General features: G+C 34.8%; 1 protein-coding gene across 1 annotated transcript; it reads right to left on the bottom strand.

Annotated features, from left to right (window-relative positions):
• Nucleotides 1-2177: 2177 nt before the first annotated feature.
• On the bottom strand, nt 2178-15528 carry LOC140161150 (membrane-associated progesterone receptor component 1-like). Its single transcript, XM_072184581.1, has 3 exons — nt 15241-15528; nt 11189-11344; nt 2178-4648 (listed from the first exon to the last, which is right to left on the bottom strand). Exons 1-3 carry the CDS (start codon nt 15512-15514, stop codon nt 4548-4550), a joined length of 531 nt encoding a protein of 176 aa, XP_072040682.1. The 5' UTR covers nt 15515-15528; the 3' UTR covers nt 2178-4547.
• Nucleotides 15529-15743: the final 215 nt, after the last annotated feature.

Raw genomic sequence — 15743 nt, 5'->3', positions numbered from 1 at the left:
TCATCACTTGCTCATGCTTCAAATAACCATTATGGATTTCTAATTGCGTGTTTGTGCACTGCAAAAGTTGAGTTTGAATTCGACAAAAGTAGCTCCAGGTCGTCATTAGAAGTCGACTTCTGAAATCAACTTCAAACTGCGCTGACTTTGTTTACACAAACAAATTTAGGTTCAAATTCGACTAAAGTCAACCTCGGGCTCTGTGTAAATGGGGTGTATCACTGATACTGTATACATGGCAACTACAAAATACATATAGTACACATATACCAATTTGTTACAAACATCATTTGACATGGAAGCAGGAGTTCAAAATGCCAAAAATCCTCTACATTTGTTTTTTTAATTTTTGGCAGGAATTATCTCACAATACCACACAACCAAACTCATAAACAAATCGGAATAGATCTTAATTCCTTCATGCACAATTCCTTGAGGTAACTTCAACAGTTGGGCATTGTGGTACTAGAAGGAATGTACATTGCCCCTAACGTAAGGCTAATATGAAATACATGGAAAAAGTACATGTATACTGATGAATTTCAATATTGTGTCTTCAACAACAAAAATCAATTCTTAAAATCAACTTGATTGGGCAAGATACAAAAGTTAATCTGACTCAGCCTCAGTATTTGCTAATACTTTGTCAGTTACATAAAATAAGAAAGTCATTGAATGTCTTTGTACTTATGACTATAAAAACTTCAGCGATGGGATGGGAACTACAGAAGGAAGCAATTTTCAATTAACTACCCTCTTTATTATACATTTGGTTAAGTATGTCTGTGTTTAAGGAAAACAACCCTCTTTAAGGTTTCAAATGAAATGTTATCATTGATCACCATCAAATGGTATGAATTTAACTAAGAGTGACACATGATATTCATCTACAAAGTCATGGTACTTCAAAAGTTTGCTCAAAATTTACGTCAGAGTCAAAGGTTGACAGAAACTCTCTATAATAGTCCTTATAAAGCATGAAATATGGTTCTCAACACAAAATATTCATGCCAAGATTATTCACAAGTTGACAAGCTCAATGTGAAAAGATTTCACAAACTTTACCGGTGTGAAATCTAGCATTTTCAAATCAAACCACATTCATGTAAATTCAAATGTTGCTTGAATCTATATTTTTTAACTAAACATTTGTATGTATGTATGAACAACTACCACTTCAGTACTTAGTACTTACTTGCTACATTAATTATGTATTGTCTTACATTTATGAATCACATTATTTTACTGCTCATTCAAGGCTGATATATATACTATAACGCAATTTGTAACATATGTATGGTTTGGAAATAGAAGTAAGTCTGTTAAACCAGCTCTGGATCATTCGCGATATCCACAGAATTTAAATGCAAGTGAATAGAAAATCTACCATGTTAAATATTTAAATTTGGAAAAAATATTTTCCAATATATTGTACTTCCTGATTTTGTCATCATTGGGTGCAAATTAGCACATACATGTATAATTTGGCATGAATGTGTAATCATATTCATGACATATTATACCTGGAGTGGACTTCAGATGTACATGTATGCAGCAAAGACAGCGGCACACAGAAAATGAAGTTTACCATAGAAGCAATCAGGAGGTACACTAAGGTGCAGACATGGCAGCGTCATTATATAAATTCAATGATGATGTCGCAAATTATTGGTGCCCCACTGCAATCTTTTCCTGCAAACCTTTGACAAGAACGCATTTTAAGTGTACATCGCGTATTTACTATGTTGAAATGCACTCGTCTTCGATTGGCTGCTGAGACAAAGTGAAAATTTATGAATGCACTTTGCGTTGAACTTGTTGTTAGCTCCGACTTTGCAATACATTGTTTTAAAACTTTCTTTAACACTTGACTTAGGACTGTAAAAGAAAGGGTTTACTCTACAGTGCTATTGAAAATTGGGTGTACTTTTGAATGAACTTTTCTATTTTAAAAACCAAGAAAAGGTGCTATACTGTATTACTGCTGTGGAATAGAAATTAGTTCAGAAAGAGATAAAGCATACACATATGAACTCTGGTTCGAAGGGTCACACTCCACCCAATCACAACTTTAATTTGGAAAAGAAACCGGTGTCATCCACACTACTCAAAACCTTGGCAGCCTTCTCTTACATGACTATTATACAAGCTGATATAACCTGTTTATACTTTGTTCATTTAATTAAACATTAATTTTTATGCACCACCTATTTTTAATTGTACACACATTATAATGTAGGCTATACAGTTACACTATGCTTGCAGTCACATTCTCTTTTATGCTGTCATGAATCAGGAAATGTGATTTAGTGATACAATATTTATCAAAATAATGCAGACAGGCTTGGTTCTTACTCTTAGTCTAAGTATTCAAACATAGGAAGACATTAACAAAGTGCAAAATCAGCACTGTTACTTATGGAAAGATCACTGTCACCCAAAGATATTTGTCATTAGATGTGCAAAAACAGCAGATTACATATATTTCAAACCTTTTTCTAGACCTGTAGTTTCACAGCCCCTGACAATCATGACAATGACAGCAGCACATAGCCATGGAAATACTGCTCTATCTACTAAGGTGGTACATACAAATGTATGGGATGAGAACATGAAACATACAAAGGTGTAATGTAGAATGTGTGTGAAAGAAGATTGGATCTCTGACACTTAGGTCTATTGTGTCTTTGAGCAAAATATTTTTTAGCTTTTTTAAAAATTATTTGTTTTTGGAGTACTTTCAAAGCACTTTACCTTACAATACAAATAGAATATTGTTGCACTGGAGAGAATCAAATCTGGTTCCTGGAACAGTTGTTTGCAAGAATCACTTGATTCTCACCAAATCTTTGACATGTAAACATAAATCAGTTCATGAGAATCAAGCTTGCTTGATTCATGCTAATTTATTTAAATACAAGAATCTTTGCAGGAATTCTTGCCAAAATTCTAGCCCCTGGGCTGGAAAAGTAGGGAATCCAGGAAACTCCTACCAAACATGTTTTAGCAGGAATTTTCATCTTCTTTAATAAAGATGTACATAAGAAATTGAGGGAAATAATGTTTTTGTATATTTCCTGGGATTTCCCCCACACCTGGTGACAAAAATCTATTCTGTTGGATCATCTCACACACTAAAAGTACCAAAATTTTCTTACACTCAACGCAACTATTGTTGTTATTTTTAATTCTCTGATAGGTGCATACGTAAGTTGTGCTAAATGCATGTGGACGTGTATAAGCTCCAACCTTAGTGATTGGCTAACTTAGCAACAACATTGCATAGTGTGATTAGTTGATTTTTTCGAGCCATATGCAGTTTACAACATCATGCATGTGGAATGCTTGTGGACACTTGTTGCTTTCAAGTTGAGTGTAAGTCCTGTCTGAGAATTAAAATAGACCAACGATAGTTCTCATAACAGCTGAGAATGCAAACACTATTCTCAGCTTACAATTTTTGTAAATGTATACAGAATGGTATAGTTCAGAAACTTACAGAGTGGTACATGTATTAATAACTTTATTTTGTGCAATTAATACTCAAATACTTTATGAAGAGGAAATTAAAGACAACATGCTGATCCATGGTAGAAATATGAGTAGATCCCAACTATAGTTTTTCACAATTTAGTATCATCATAGTACAAAGTGCTTATTACCATTACATCCCTATGTATTATCAAATAGATACTTACAGCCCATGCACACTATTTTACGTTGCGATGTGAATGTGAATGCACTGTGCTGATGACGATCTGGTGGTCCAAGCAGGAAAAATATGGAAACCAGGAAGCAAGGAAATTTTAAAGAATTTGAAGGGAAATTTGATTTCCCATATTTATAAGTACTTAAGAAAGTATGCGAAAAATTGCTCTATTGGAGTGAAATTTGGTTTATCTTCTCAGGAAATAAATTTTTAAAAATTTCCAGCTTGTCCACTCAATCAATAAACAGACAACACCCTGTGATGTTACATGCACAGTGCATCCATATCCTAATCTTAACCCCATGAGAACTACCTGCCGATTGGTCAAAAAGAAGTTTTCATTATCAATTGGACCAATCAGCAACATCGTTAAAATAATTACACCACACAAAATATTGGGGTGAATTATTTTCAAAGCTCCGTTCTGATTAGTGATTAAAATGAAGATATCATGTAATTGACCAATCAGAGAGAATGTTAGATCGACAGGTAGTGGTCAGGGGGTTAGCTAAATGTCATGAAAATTGACAAGATATACTAGGGTGCACTAGACATCATTCAAATAACTGATCTGAAAAAAATGTATACGTCATCAATAAAATGACATAGCTTGTTCGTTTGATTCATACCTACCATCATTCATATATATCCCAACACTATCGACAATGATTTGAAGTTCTCCAATTGCAATTAAAATATATTCTCTTGGCCAAACTGAATGACCAGCCGGCCTCCTGCTCTGTCAGGAAGCCCTGAATTTTGTGTGAAATTTTCACAAATTCAAGTTCAATAATTTGGATAGCTAGTAGAAGTAGTCCATGTGTGTGTTTGGCCGCTATCAGTTGTCCTTTTTCTCCGTATCTGTGGCTGATTCTTCGTCTGAATAATCTGTAGGGTCCTCTCCTGGTTTCAATAACTTTCCTACATAATCATATTTCTCTGAAATTTGAATAAAGAAAATTAATAATTTAGTTATACATGTACATTATTGCCAAAAAAAATCATTAATTTCTCACAAAATTCCCTTTCAAACTTTGTTTAAGTGATACAAAACATATATACTAAATTGTAATTGTTCACTGTAAGCAGATTTCAGGCTCAACTGTTCTCACGATGTCTCATAAATCGTTCATGAGTAACATGAATTTTCATGATGACAGCCTTAGTTTGTTCAACAACATGCATGTTCTCTTGGGTTGGAAAATCAGTGATATTTGTCATCTTGATCTGCTTAATATTAAGGAAAAAAAAAAAAAAAGTGTTTGTTTGCCCAGACACGACCGACCCAAAAAATTGGAAAACATCAAACACTTTTTTTCTTTTTTTTTACAATGATACAAAATAAAGAAAATGATGTGTTTTTTTTTGCATAAAAATGCCAAATGACACTTAAAAGTTAATATTCCTGGCAATCACAACTTTTATTTTTCCCATTAGCCCTTTACAATCAATCAACATCAATTGACCTTTTTGGTAAGTCCCATAAGCCTTTGCGAACACCTGAGAACTCGTCATTTGACGTCACGCCGATCTGCGTCGATGCGCACATCGTTTATCGAACATCGTTTCTGCGCATTGTAAGTCGGTGTGACATCAAATAACGAATTCTCAGGTGTACTCGCAAAGGCTTATGGATTTATCGAAAAGATCAATAGAACCAGAGAAGATGAGAAAGGGATCTTCTCTGATAGAACCAAGCATGACGAGTGGTCTGGGATTATGTACTACAGGCTCCCAGCACGTCACCCTTGCAACAAGCGGCATTGATTTATACAGAATTTATACTGAATCTTTATCAAGATTTTGTTGCCAAAGAGATTAAACTTTATATGGTATGGTTGAAATACATTAAAGTTTGTCACAAGTACAAAATGTAATGCTGAATGTCGTATATTTTCTCTTACCCCACTTGCTGCAATTCGTGTACAGATCCAATCAAAAAAAAAAAGAAGAAAAAGGAAATCAAACTACCGACCCACTCCTCACAACCCCATGTCTGGGCAAACAAACACTTTTTTTTTGGCCTAACTATGTGTACAATGTATATTATTATTAACTTTATTAATTTTTATACAATCCATGTGTCTGTCAAACTAGGGGGTTCTAAAAAAGGTGGGTATGGGAATGTGTGCAGTAGATTTGAGCAGAATTTTCAGGCTTTTAGGTTTAGACTTGGGGTGCAAATTAAGAAAAGGGGCGCTTTTTCAAAGTGTCTCTAAAAATCTGGAAAAAGTTCCGGTTTTTCATTGTTTTAACTTTTTAGCAAAATTTTCAAATATTTCCTAGAATGTAGCAAATGGTCCTTAATTTGGAACAGAAGAAAGTTTAAAAAGCTATGGTAGTGTATCTTGGGCTCTATTTTTCGTCATATTTGGTATTTGCAGTTTTCAAAATCCTGACTGCATATCCCCACCCAATTCAAAATCAGGGAAACCCCTAGGCTGTTGAGTAAATAAAAATTCTACAAACCACATGGATCCCCAGTTTATGAATCTTGAAATAACCTAAGAAAGAGGCCTAAAAGTATTTTATCTATCATTTGAAAACAGCTGGAGTCCGTAGAAGCATGCTGAAAGTACCCTACTGAGATTTAAACAAATCCTCTCAAATCCTGCCCTGAGGTTTTCTTACATATGTGAGGAGCACAGTAATTCATCAGAAAAATACCAATAAATGTCAGCAGAATTTGTCACGACAGAAAAATACATACACAAGCAAGCAGACAACTTCTCAAGATGTACATTCATTCACCCTTGCTTTGCGATTCAATGTAATAAATAACTGTCACAGCATTTAACAATGAAAATCTTTCACTTCTTGAAAAAAAAGTCTGAAATCAGGAAAATATCTTGCAAATCGAGTGACATTCCTTATAAATGCAGCACATATCGTAGGCCTGCAATAAACACATGATTTTGGTGGCCAAAATTTGCACATCGATTCTCCAACAAACACAAAATTGTCTGTTTTTTGACAGCAAAAAAACACAAACTCTAAAAGATTTTTTATGGATTTGGAGAGTCCCTGGACCTAAAGCTAATACATGTAAGTGCTGTAAATCAATATGGTTGATTTAGACAAAAATGGGGAAAAATACTCAAAATATTGAAGTTGTATCTAAGTTCACCAAAAATTACAATTCTATCATTCTGCCCATTTGGATAAAAAATTGGCAAATTTTTTTATATATTTTATTTTTAAATTTTCCCCCAAATGTAAAAAAAAAATTAAGTGTCAAAATATCAGATTTGCACTGCAAATAATGCAAATTTTGCATATTGGTAGCAGCCCTAAGGTCATATAAAGCTGAAAGTAGGCCTGATAATCACAAAGTCAGACATTTAAATTACCGGGTACCAGATTACTTCCCTACTCACATGACAACTTAAGGCCAGAGTAATGGAAGACACATTCGTCCACGACCGAATTTGAGATTTTTTGATATTTATCAACACTAAGATGTATTCTTTCACTCGAAACTGATAAAATACAATTTGCCAATATTTATTCGTATTTTTGCTTGATTGATTTCACTCTTTTCAACTCTAAAAGTCACATGGCTCAAGACAGCTTAGTAAATTGGCGGAAATAATGAGTCAGAAATGCTTAATGCGAAAATATTGTGATTACGCGCTTTCGATTCACGTCGGCGTGACGCCAAGCAACTCTCGGCGATATCCAACGCAGTCAAGGCGCATTCGGTATGTTGTTAACGCCAGCAAATGTGATGTAAACAAAACACAAATTTGTAGTGAAAAAAGCCACTTAGATTTTTTAATTATTTTGGATTTTGGCGCACTAAAACCAGACATTATAGATTCATTGGTGCAAAAAGATGCATATTTAGACCATGCACCAGATACAGCTTTTACAAGCGTGAAAGTCTTACCGCTTTTAAAATATAATGGACGTTTTGTGCATTATTTTGACATTTTTTACTAAAACGTCGATTTCTCAGAGTTCATTTTTGACAATATTGCACGATTTTTGTGACAAGATAACTCGAAAAATATGCAAGCAAAAGGTAAACTTTTTGCACTATCGCTTAGAGCACATCAAAGTCTGGGGAAGGTTTTCTCATTTTTTCAAAATATTTGTTTTGAACAAAAATATACACCATTATGTGCAATTTTTAGCTTAATAGAGTGACAAAATTGCTTTTTTCACATGTTTTTTGCAATATTTCGAAAAATAAGACTAATTTCAAAAAATAAAAAACCTTCCCTAAGTTCATGTCTCTTCTCCATGAAAAACTAACTAAAATTTGTTTACTCGAACGGATTTTTTTTTAAGTTGTCACAAAAAATTGGGGTAAAAAGTGTATTTTGTGATTTTCTCAAAACTCGATATTTTTGAACAAATCTGACGTCACCATGGGATTCCTTGACTCATTTCCTTTCCAAAAATGTATAGTTTTATATACTTTGGACATACAATTCAAAAATAATGATGCTCGAAAAGGTTCATGTTCTCTCCCATTACTCTGCCCTTAAGGTTGGTCTGAACCCTGGAATTATGGAAACTTTCGGGCCTCATAACTGCTAAATTGTTGGTCTAAAGTATATAAAAGTATACATATTTAAACGACAAAGACTTGATAAGTTCATCTGTGAGGTCAAATTTGGGCCAAAATGCTCATTTTGGCCCCAAATCCCAAAACTGTTTTTTGGCCCACTTCTTTTTCGTACATCCTACCAAAAAAATTCTTGGGCCAAAATTTTTTTTTTATTAATTTTTAAAAACTAGATAAAAATATCTAGGAGCCGTTTTCATTTTTTTGAATTTCACCAACTTTCAAATTTGCACCAAAAATGGTCAAAAATGCTGAATTTTCAAAAAAATCATAAAAAATCCTGATTTTTGCCCAAATTTCAAATATTTTTGGTGAAGTTAGTCAAAATTCAAAAAAATGGCTCCTAGATATTTTTATCTAGTTTTTAAAAATTAATAAAAAATTTTTTTGGTAGGATGTACGAAAAAGAAGTAGGACAAAAAACAGTTTTTTGGGATTTTAGGCCAAAAATGAGCATTTTGGCCCAAATTTGACCTCACAGATGAACTTATCAAGTCTGCCATTCTAAATATGTATACTTTTAATTTTATATATACTTTAGACCAACAATTTAGCAGTTATGAGGCCCGAAAGTTTCCATAATTCCAGGGTTCAGACCAACCTTAATCTTGAATTTTACAAATGTGAAAAGATTATCTTTTTCAGGATAAATGTCGCTGGGTGAAAGCCTGAAAAATGATGATTGCAACCAAGCCTTATATTAAGGGTGGTCTTAACCCTGGAATTATGGAAACTTTTGGGCCTCATAACTTAAGGGAAGTGGACAGTATTTATTGTGGGACATTAGAGCACATCAGACATATCGAATTGCATTCTGAATACGAAGAATGGCCTTCTGATATCAAATAATTTTGATTTTTGAAATTAGCAATGTAATACACATTTTATGGCAAATCATTAAAAATTGATATTTTTGATATTTAACAGTACCGTCCTACTCGAAGTAAACTTTATAAATCTGATGATTTCTACCTAAAGTGTATGTAGGTGGGATGAAAAGCCGACGATCAATTGAAAATTTTGACCTTTCAGATTGAAGATATGGATTTTTTCCCAAAACACCAACAAAAATAGGTCTTTTTGGGAAAAAATCCATATCTTCAATATGAAAGGTCAAAATTTTCAATTGATCGTCAGCTTTTCCTCCCAGCTACATACACTTTAAGACTATATCATTAAATTTATAAAATTTACTTTGAGGACTGTTATATCTCCAAAATGTGAAAAATATCAAATTTTTATAATTTGTCATAAAATTTGTATTATATCGTGAATTTCATAAAATGAAAATTATTTGATATCAGAAAGACATTCTTCGTATTCAGAATGCAATTCGATAGGTCTGATGTGCTCTCATGTCCCACAAAAAAATGCTGTTGAAACGCTCATTCCAGTTCCCTTAACTGCTAAATTGTTGGTCTAAAGAATATAAAAGTATACATTTTTTAGAACAGCAAAGACTTGATGAATTCATCCACTTTTTTCCCCAAAATGTCTTGTTTTTGCCCCCCCCCCTCGCAAAAAAATTCCTGGTGCCGCCACTGGTCAGACTCAAAAACATTTATACAACTGATAGGCTAATTGTGAGTTGTTCTATTCTGTCTTCTTCCCTAGGTGGTGCAGTCTGGACACTGAACCATTGCATCTAAGGACTAATGGTTTAAAGGGAAGACAGACTCAGACTGTCGAACACCTCTAGGTTCTTTACTATTTTCAGGGCTGTGATTTATCATTTTCAGAGGGATGAGAGTTCAGCATTTTTGGTTTTGATTTTTAGCATTTTTTTTTACCGGTGTACAATTAATTGCTCTGTACAAGTATAGGACCTTCCTAAATTACAGCTTTTTGCCTGCTGTTTTCAGCCTTTTTGTTAACTGTTTTCAGCATTTTTAGCCCTTTTATATGTGGTCACTCACACCACTGTTTTATAAAGCCTTAGAATTAAAATTCTTCTGTAGCAGAGTTTGGAGATTGCCACTGAACAATTGCATCTAGGGAAGGATAATCAAGGATTTGGATCTGAAGATGTGATTTAAAAGGGAAGACAAACTTGGACAAGTTATATTCATAGAGGTGTTAAGTTAGGTAATTGGTGGTTCTCTCTTCCTTTATCCCAGATGCTTCCCTAGATAATTAGGTGTTCAAACTGAAAAGAAGATGGATTTTGTATGAAATTATAGGCAAAGCAGGAAAACCTCCCTTACCGGGGTATCTTAAAACTGGTCACTATTGTCCAGGTAGAGAAGAATTACTTACATGCATACATACATACATAAAGGTATTTATATAGCGCCTTTAAAATTTATCAAAGCGCTGAACAGGGAGAGAAAGGATGGGGGAAAAAAAGAAAGAAACACAGCGGAACAAGAAAGAAGCTAACTGAAAAGGTGAGTTTTCAGTTTCTTCCTGAAAACTGGAATTGATGGAGACTCCCTGATGGCTTTAGGGAGTTTGTTCCATTCCCTCGGCCAGAGACAGAGAAGGTACCGGTATTTAAACTTCCCTGTTTTAAAGTACCTGGTTTCCCTCAAAATAATTATTCTTGGGATGGGAATGGGTAAAAGCCAACATTATGCTAATGCTATATGTACCCATTATAATTCTTCCCTAAATGACACTTCAAAAATTCACCTACCCTGTAGAGCAGTTCAAAAATAGCCATAAAACATAATAATACATGTTCCAGTTATAGACTTTTCTCCAAATTGGTTCAATTTCTTTATAATCTTCCTTGAATCTTGTTGACTTTCTTCTTTTTTTCCTCTCTTTTTTTTGTTTGTTTTTCAAAACACAAAATTCTGGGGGCGAATAACGGAAGAATAGACAAAGACTCGGTAGAAGAAGGGCGTTTGAAGCACACTAAAGTAGAGTACGATAAAATTTCTTGAAAGAGGTCAGTGACTTACCTGTAAATTGCATCTCCCATTCTCTAACACTCTCCATCTGTTCTCCATTAAGATCTGACAAATCATCATATTCTTCTTTGAAAGCATCTTTCTCTAAGGAGAAGGTTGCCAAGGCACGGGAGGCGTCATGTCCAGCAAACACACCATACGGACCGCCTGGGTTATTGGAAAAAACACAAATTTATATTGAAGATTAAAAATTGTCCTTTTTTGAGTTTTCAATTTAATTTGGTCACATTGTGCATACAATAAAAAACCTGGGTTAAGTAAATGTTACATGCACAACTAAAATTAAACTCAGACTTGAAGTTCTTTGTCTTACAAAAATGAGACAAAATATCTAAAAACATCAATTGGAACACATAATATTTGGCACAGTTGCTAAATTTACTAACGTTTTGTTCTTAACTGTGCACAGTGAAAGCTACATGCACCTAGAAATCTGCATTCATCCGTGTATCGCTCATTCTACAAAATCCGGTGCCAATAGCCTTTTTTCCATTCTTTGGTCCACAAACACTTTGTCGAGCATTTAGGGCATCAAATATGTTGTTTTTCTGGTAGAACTCAGTGAGATCTACATGGACATATAGTTTTCCATACTTTAAATGCTTTCTTCAGCCTGATTAACCCTTGCAAAGGCTCAAAAATCGCCAAAAATGTGTTTCCACTGCTCAAATGTCACATCTAACCCTGAATATTTTCTTTGAATAAATGCGATTTCTTTACATATTTGTTGTTTTTTAATTAGATAACGCACCATCATATTGTTTAACATTATTTTTTAGTGATTAAAACGTCTTTGTGTAATTCTAAAATAAATTGCACTTTCCACCAAAACGCTGTGAGCTACGTTACCCATTTTTAACACACGTTATTGGAAAGAAGTAAAACAGAGGTATCAATGTAATTTGCAGTTTTTGAAAGGAAACACTCATAGGTTTTTAAAAATCACAGTAAAAATCGTTATGCTGTAGCATTTTTGGCATAGAAATGTTGTAAACATTGAAATTTCGACCGACCATGTTAAGATTGGTGAGCTACGTTACCAGAATTGTATAGTATGCACTTGTATTACATGTACTTCCTAATAATATGAGAAAGCTACCAGTGGTCGAACCCCATTTATATTAGAATTAACCGACACAACGTTCTAACGTTCGCAAATCACATTAAAAACCAGTGAACTATGTTACTGTGAGCTACGTTACACACTCATTTACGCATCTTCAAAACTTCTATGAAATGGTGAAATCTGTTTTATATTTCACTCAAGTGATCTTTAGTTTGCTTTTTATGACCTTGAATTGAGCAAAACCAGCCCATTTTGTAGTCAGTAACGTAGCTCACATTACATTGGAATAAGTGTAAAAAAACATCATGACTTCCTGAAAGAAAAATATGCAAGTGGTGTTGGCAATTTTTTACATCTGAAAGTACTCAAAGTAGTGATACATTTACTCTTAAAAAGCACAAAAAGCAGGTCTTTTTGAACAACTTTTATTTTTTCAATTTTTATAGTGGATTGGCACCGGATTTTGTAGAATGAGCGGTATGTGTGCACCCAGCAAATAGAACTCTGCCACATGGGCCACATGCAATTTATGTAAACAATATAAAAATATAAACAAATATGCTATTTATAAAATAATTAGCTACACAGTAAATATAAGGCTGGAATATTCAGGCAGGCTCTTGGGAACCACTAGACTTCTCCGTAGTCCACTTGCAATGTCTTGCATACTCTGGCTAGTATTATATTTTTAAAAACAAAAAAACGCTGATTTGTATTAATTTGTGTGCAATTGATAGATTTTCACGTCTGATATTTTCAGTCACCGTACTCCTTCTGTTTGTTAGCTTCCCAAGTGGACTACTTACTTTGGATTGCGGTTTATAACATTCTTAACACAGGTCTCTATGCTGTCATGAAATGAAAAGTTAATGAAGGGGTCATGCATGCACAATTTGCACATGAACACCACACAAGAACATACATCACATTCATTCAACAAAGGCTGTTTTCTGTGTCATGGGATGGCATGTGTGTCATGTCACAGTGTGCTTCATCTACCGACATAAAAATTATGTCTGGTTTCAAGAAAACTAAAACTGAAAATGAGTAGTTTACAATGCAAACTTAAAAAACGGGCAAAACAGACACATCATTTTATATTATCGGTATGCAGGGTTGTACTAACTACTGTAGAAAAATTAGTGTACCGTACATCGTGGAACATACTTCTTTGCGTGTTCACAGTTTATCGCGTTTTCGCGTCCAGGACGCTTTTTGAACTCACTGGACCTGGAAAAAGTAAGATTATGTAACCTGAATGGGTCCAGCAGGCTGTGCTTGGACCCGGAAAAAATCCCATCCAAGAAATAGAAAATATCATCATATAGATCGTCATTGTGCAATAACCCAGCTCAATCGGCTCACTTTTCATTCATAAATTACATTACATGCAATTATAAAAATCGCTGCAACATGATACACACCTCATCGCTATTTCATGCACAGATATTTGATTAGCGATACGAGGGGAACTGTGGAAGAGGTTGACTTGCGATTTTTTTTCGGATCGTGCTAATATTATGTTACAATAAAAATGTCAACACAACAGGGTGGCATCGCGAAAACACGTTTTTGCGGTAGTTGTATATTTCAACCGAGCAAATATAATAAAATAACCAAATAATTAGAATAGATGATTAAAGTAGTGCATGTTATTAGGTATTCTTAGTCAGTGGGAGTGGTCTAGTTCGTAGACACATTTCTGATTGGACAATCGCATGATTTCGGGTGCCGTCTATCAGGCCGTAGACGACCCCACGTCATCATGCGTCTTGATGATGCGTAACATGTGTGTAGAGGTCCGCGTGTATATCGCGCTGGATGCGTAGACTAGTGCCGAATACGCGAACGCTGCTAGCAATACGCGCAACAGAATACGTGAAGTTGTAAACAAGTTTCGTTCATTTTATAATGAGGGGACTTTTTATGACGGTAACTTATTTTTTGCTTAAAAAATTTGTTTACAGTTATTAAAATAATATTTAACTGACCAGAATGAGAATAAGCGATAGGAATTTTTATTTTGCCTATCCTCTACCTTGATAGACGACAGGTAGGTCCAATATTTTTTATCGTAGTGGATACCGGCTGCGCCGCATCCACTACTCAAAATATTGGACCTGCCTGTCGCTCTATCACACGGTAGAGGATAGGCAAAATAAAAATTCCTATCGCTTATTCTCCAAGTAATTGTAGATCTTTATGAGAAAGTCGGCCGATCGCGGCAAGTCGTCTTTTTACCCAGTAATTTGACTCGACTTTGGTAAGTTTTGGGTGCCGAATTCGGCATACTTTAATATTTATCTTTTGTACATACATAAGTACAATTTGGACCCACAAAAATCAATTTGGGACCCGCAAATTTCAACTAAATGGGATCTGAATGGGTCCAGCATAAAAAAGTGGACCCGGTTATTTGAGAGCAAACTGTGAACCCTGTGGTGGCTGTGCGTAGTACATGCAAGCTGTTGTACGCAGTATAACCTCGCATATGGACGCGCGTATAGTAGTGTTGTATGCTCGTGTATTAGCATGATTAGTCGCGGAGTAACAAGCGTAGTTGAATGTTCCACGATGTACACAATAGTACTAGTAGCCTACAGTGGTGGTCGGCGCTGGTCGGCAGTCAAGTACTCAACCTGACCGACCGGCACTCTCAAGTGAATTAAATACTAGGTCTTGCTGACCAGCACTAAAATGACAAAATGTCCTCAAAATAGCTGTCAAATAACATTACTGTCAAGTAATTGGCATTCTGATTCAATTTTCTCTTAATTTTAGCCGGGACTAAAATTTGGCTATTCTACAAAAAAAAAGTACAACCATGTCGCGGTATGACATTTTCGTAGTAGAGACTAGAGTAACATTACTAACAACGGTATGGGTTCCCTGTACTAGGAAATGAGCACGCATCACACAGCATGTTGAAGTTATGCATGTTATGTTTAATTTCAAATAACTGAACAGGCTTTCTCACCAGGTCCGTAAAACTTTTTGCCTCGGGTAACATCGAAAACTTTGCCATTGACAGCCACAAGAACTCGACCTTCTTCGCCTTGACCACTATAATCTTTCAATTCTTCTAGCCTGAAATCTCGCTTCTTCATTGGCTTCAATTGTGGTTGTGGAGGTGGTACTGGCTTTTCCCTACTCCCTTTTACAATTTTGTAGAGAAGGAAACAACATACTGACAATAATGCCAGATTTAATGGATTGAAAAACAACTCACGAAGAAGCTCCTCTACCGCCATTTTGATGTTTTGGATGTGTTTCTAGACAGATATACGATTTAGATTTACCTAGAAAATAAATTATTTCATTACTTTGGATTTGTTAAATTTTCATCATTAAAAATTCTCAGAGAAATCATTTAATACTCATATAATCCTATAATGCTCTCAATTTGTGAAAGAAATCAAGAATTCTCCATCATAAAATGTAGGTCAGATTCTCAATCGATAACATGTTTTTCAAGGATAA

Source organism: Amphiura filiformis, chromosome 9, assembly GCF_039555335.1.
Source record: "Amphiura filiformis chromosome 9, Afil_fr2py, whole genome shotgun sequence".
Classification (NCBI taxonomy): Eukaryota; Metazoa; Echinodermata; class Ophiuroidea; order Amphilepidida; family Amphiuridae; genus Amphiura; species Amphiura filiformis.
Note: the sequence above shows the minus strand (reverse complement) of the source record. Positions and strands in the feature narration are given on the sequence as shown.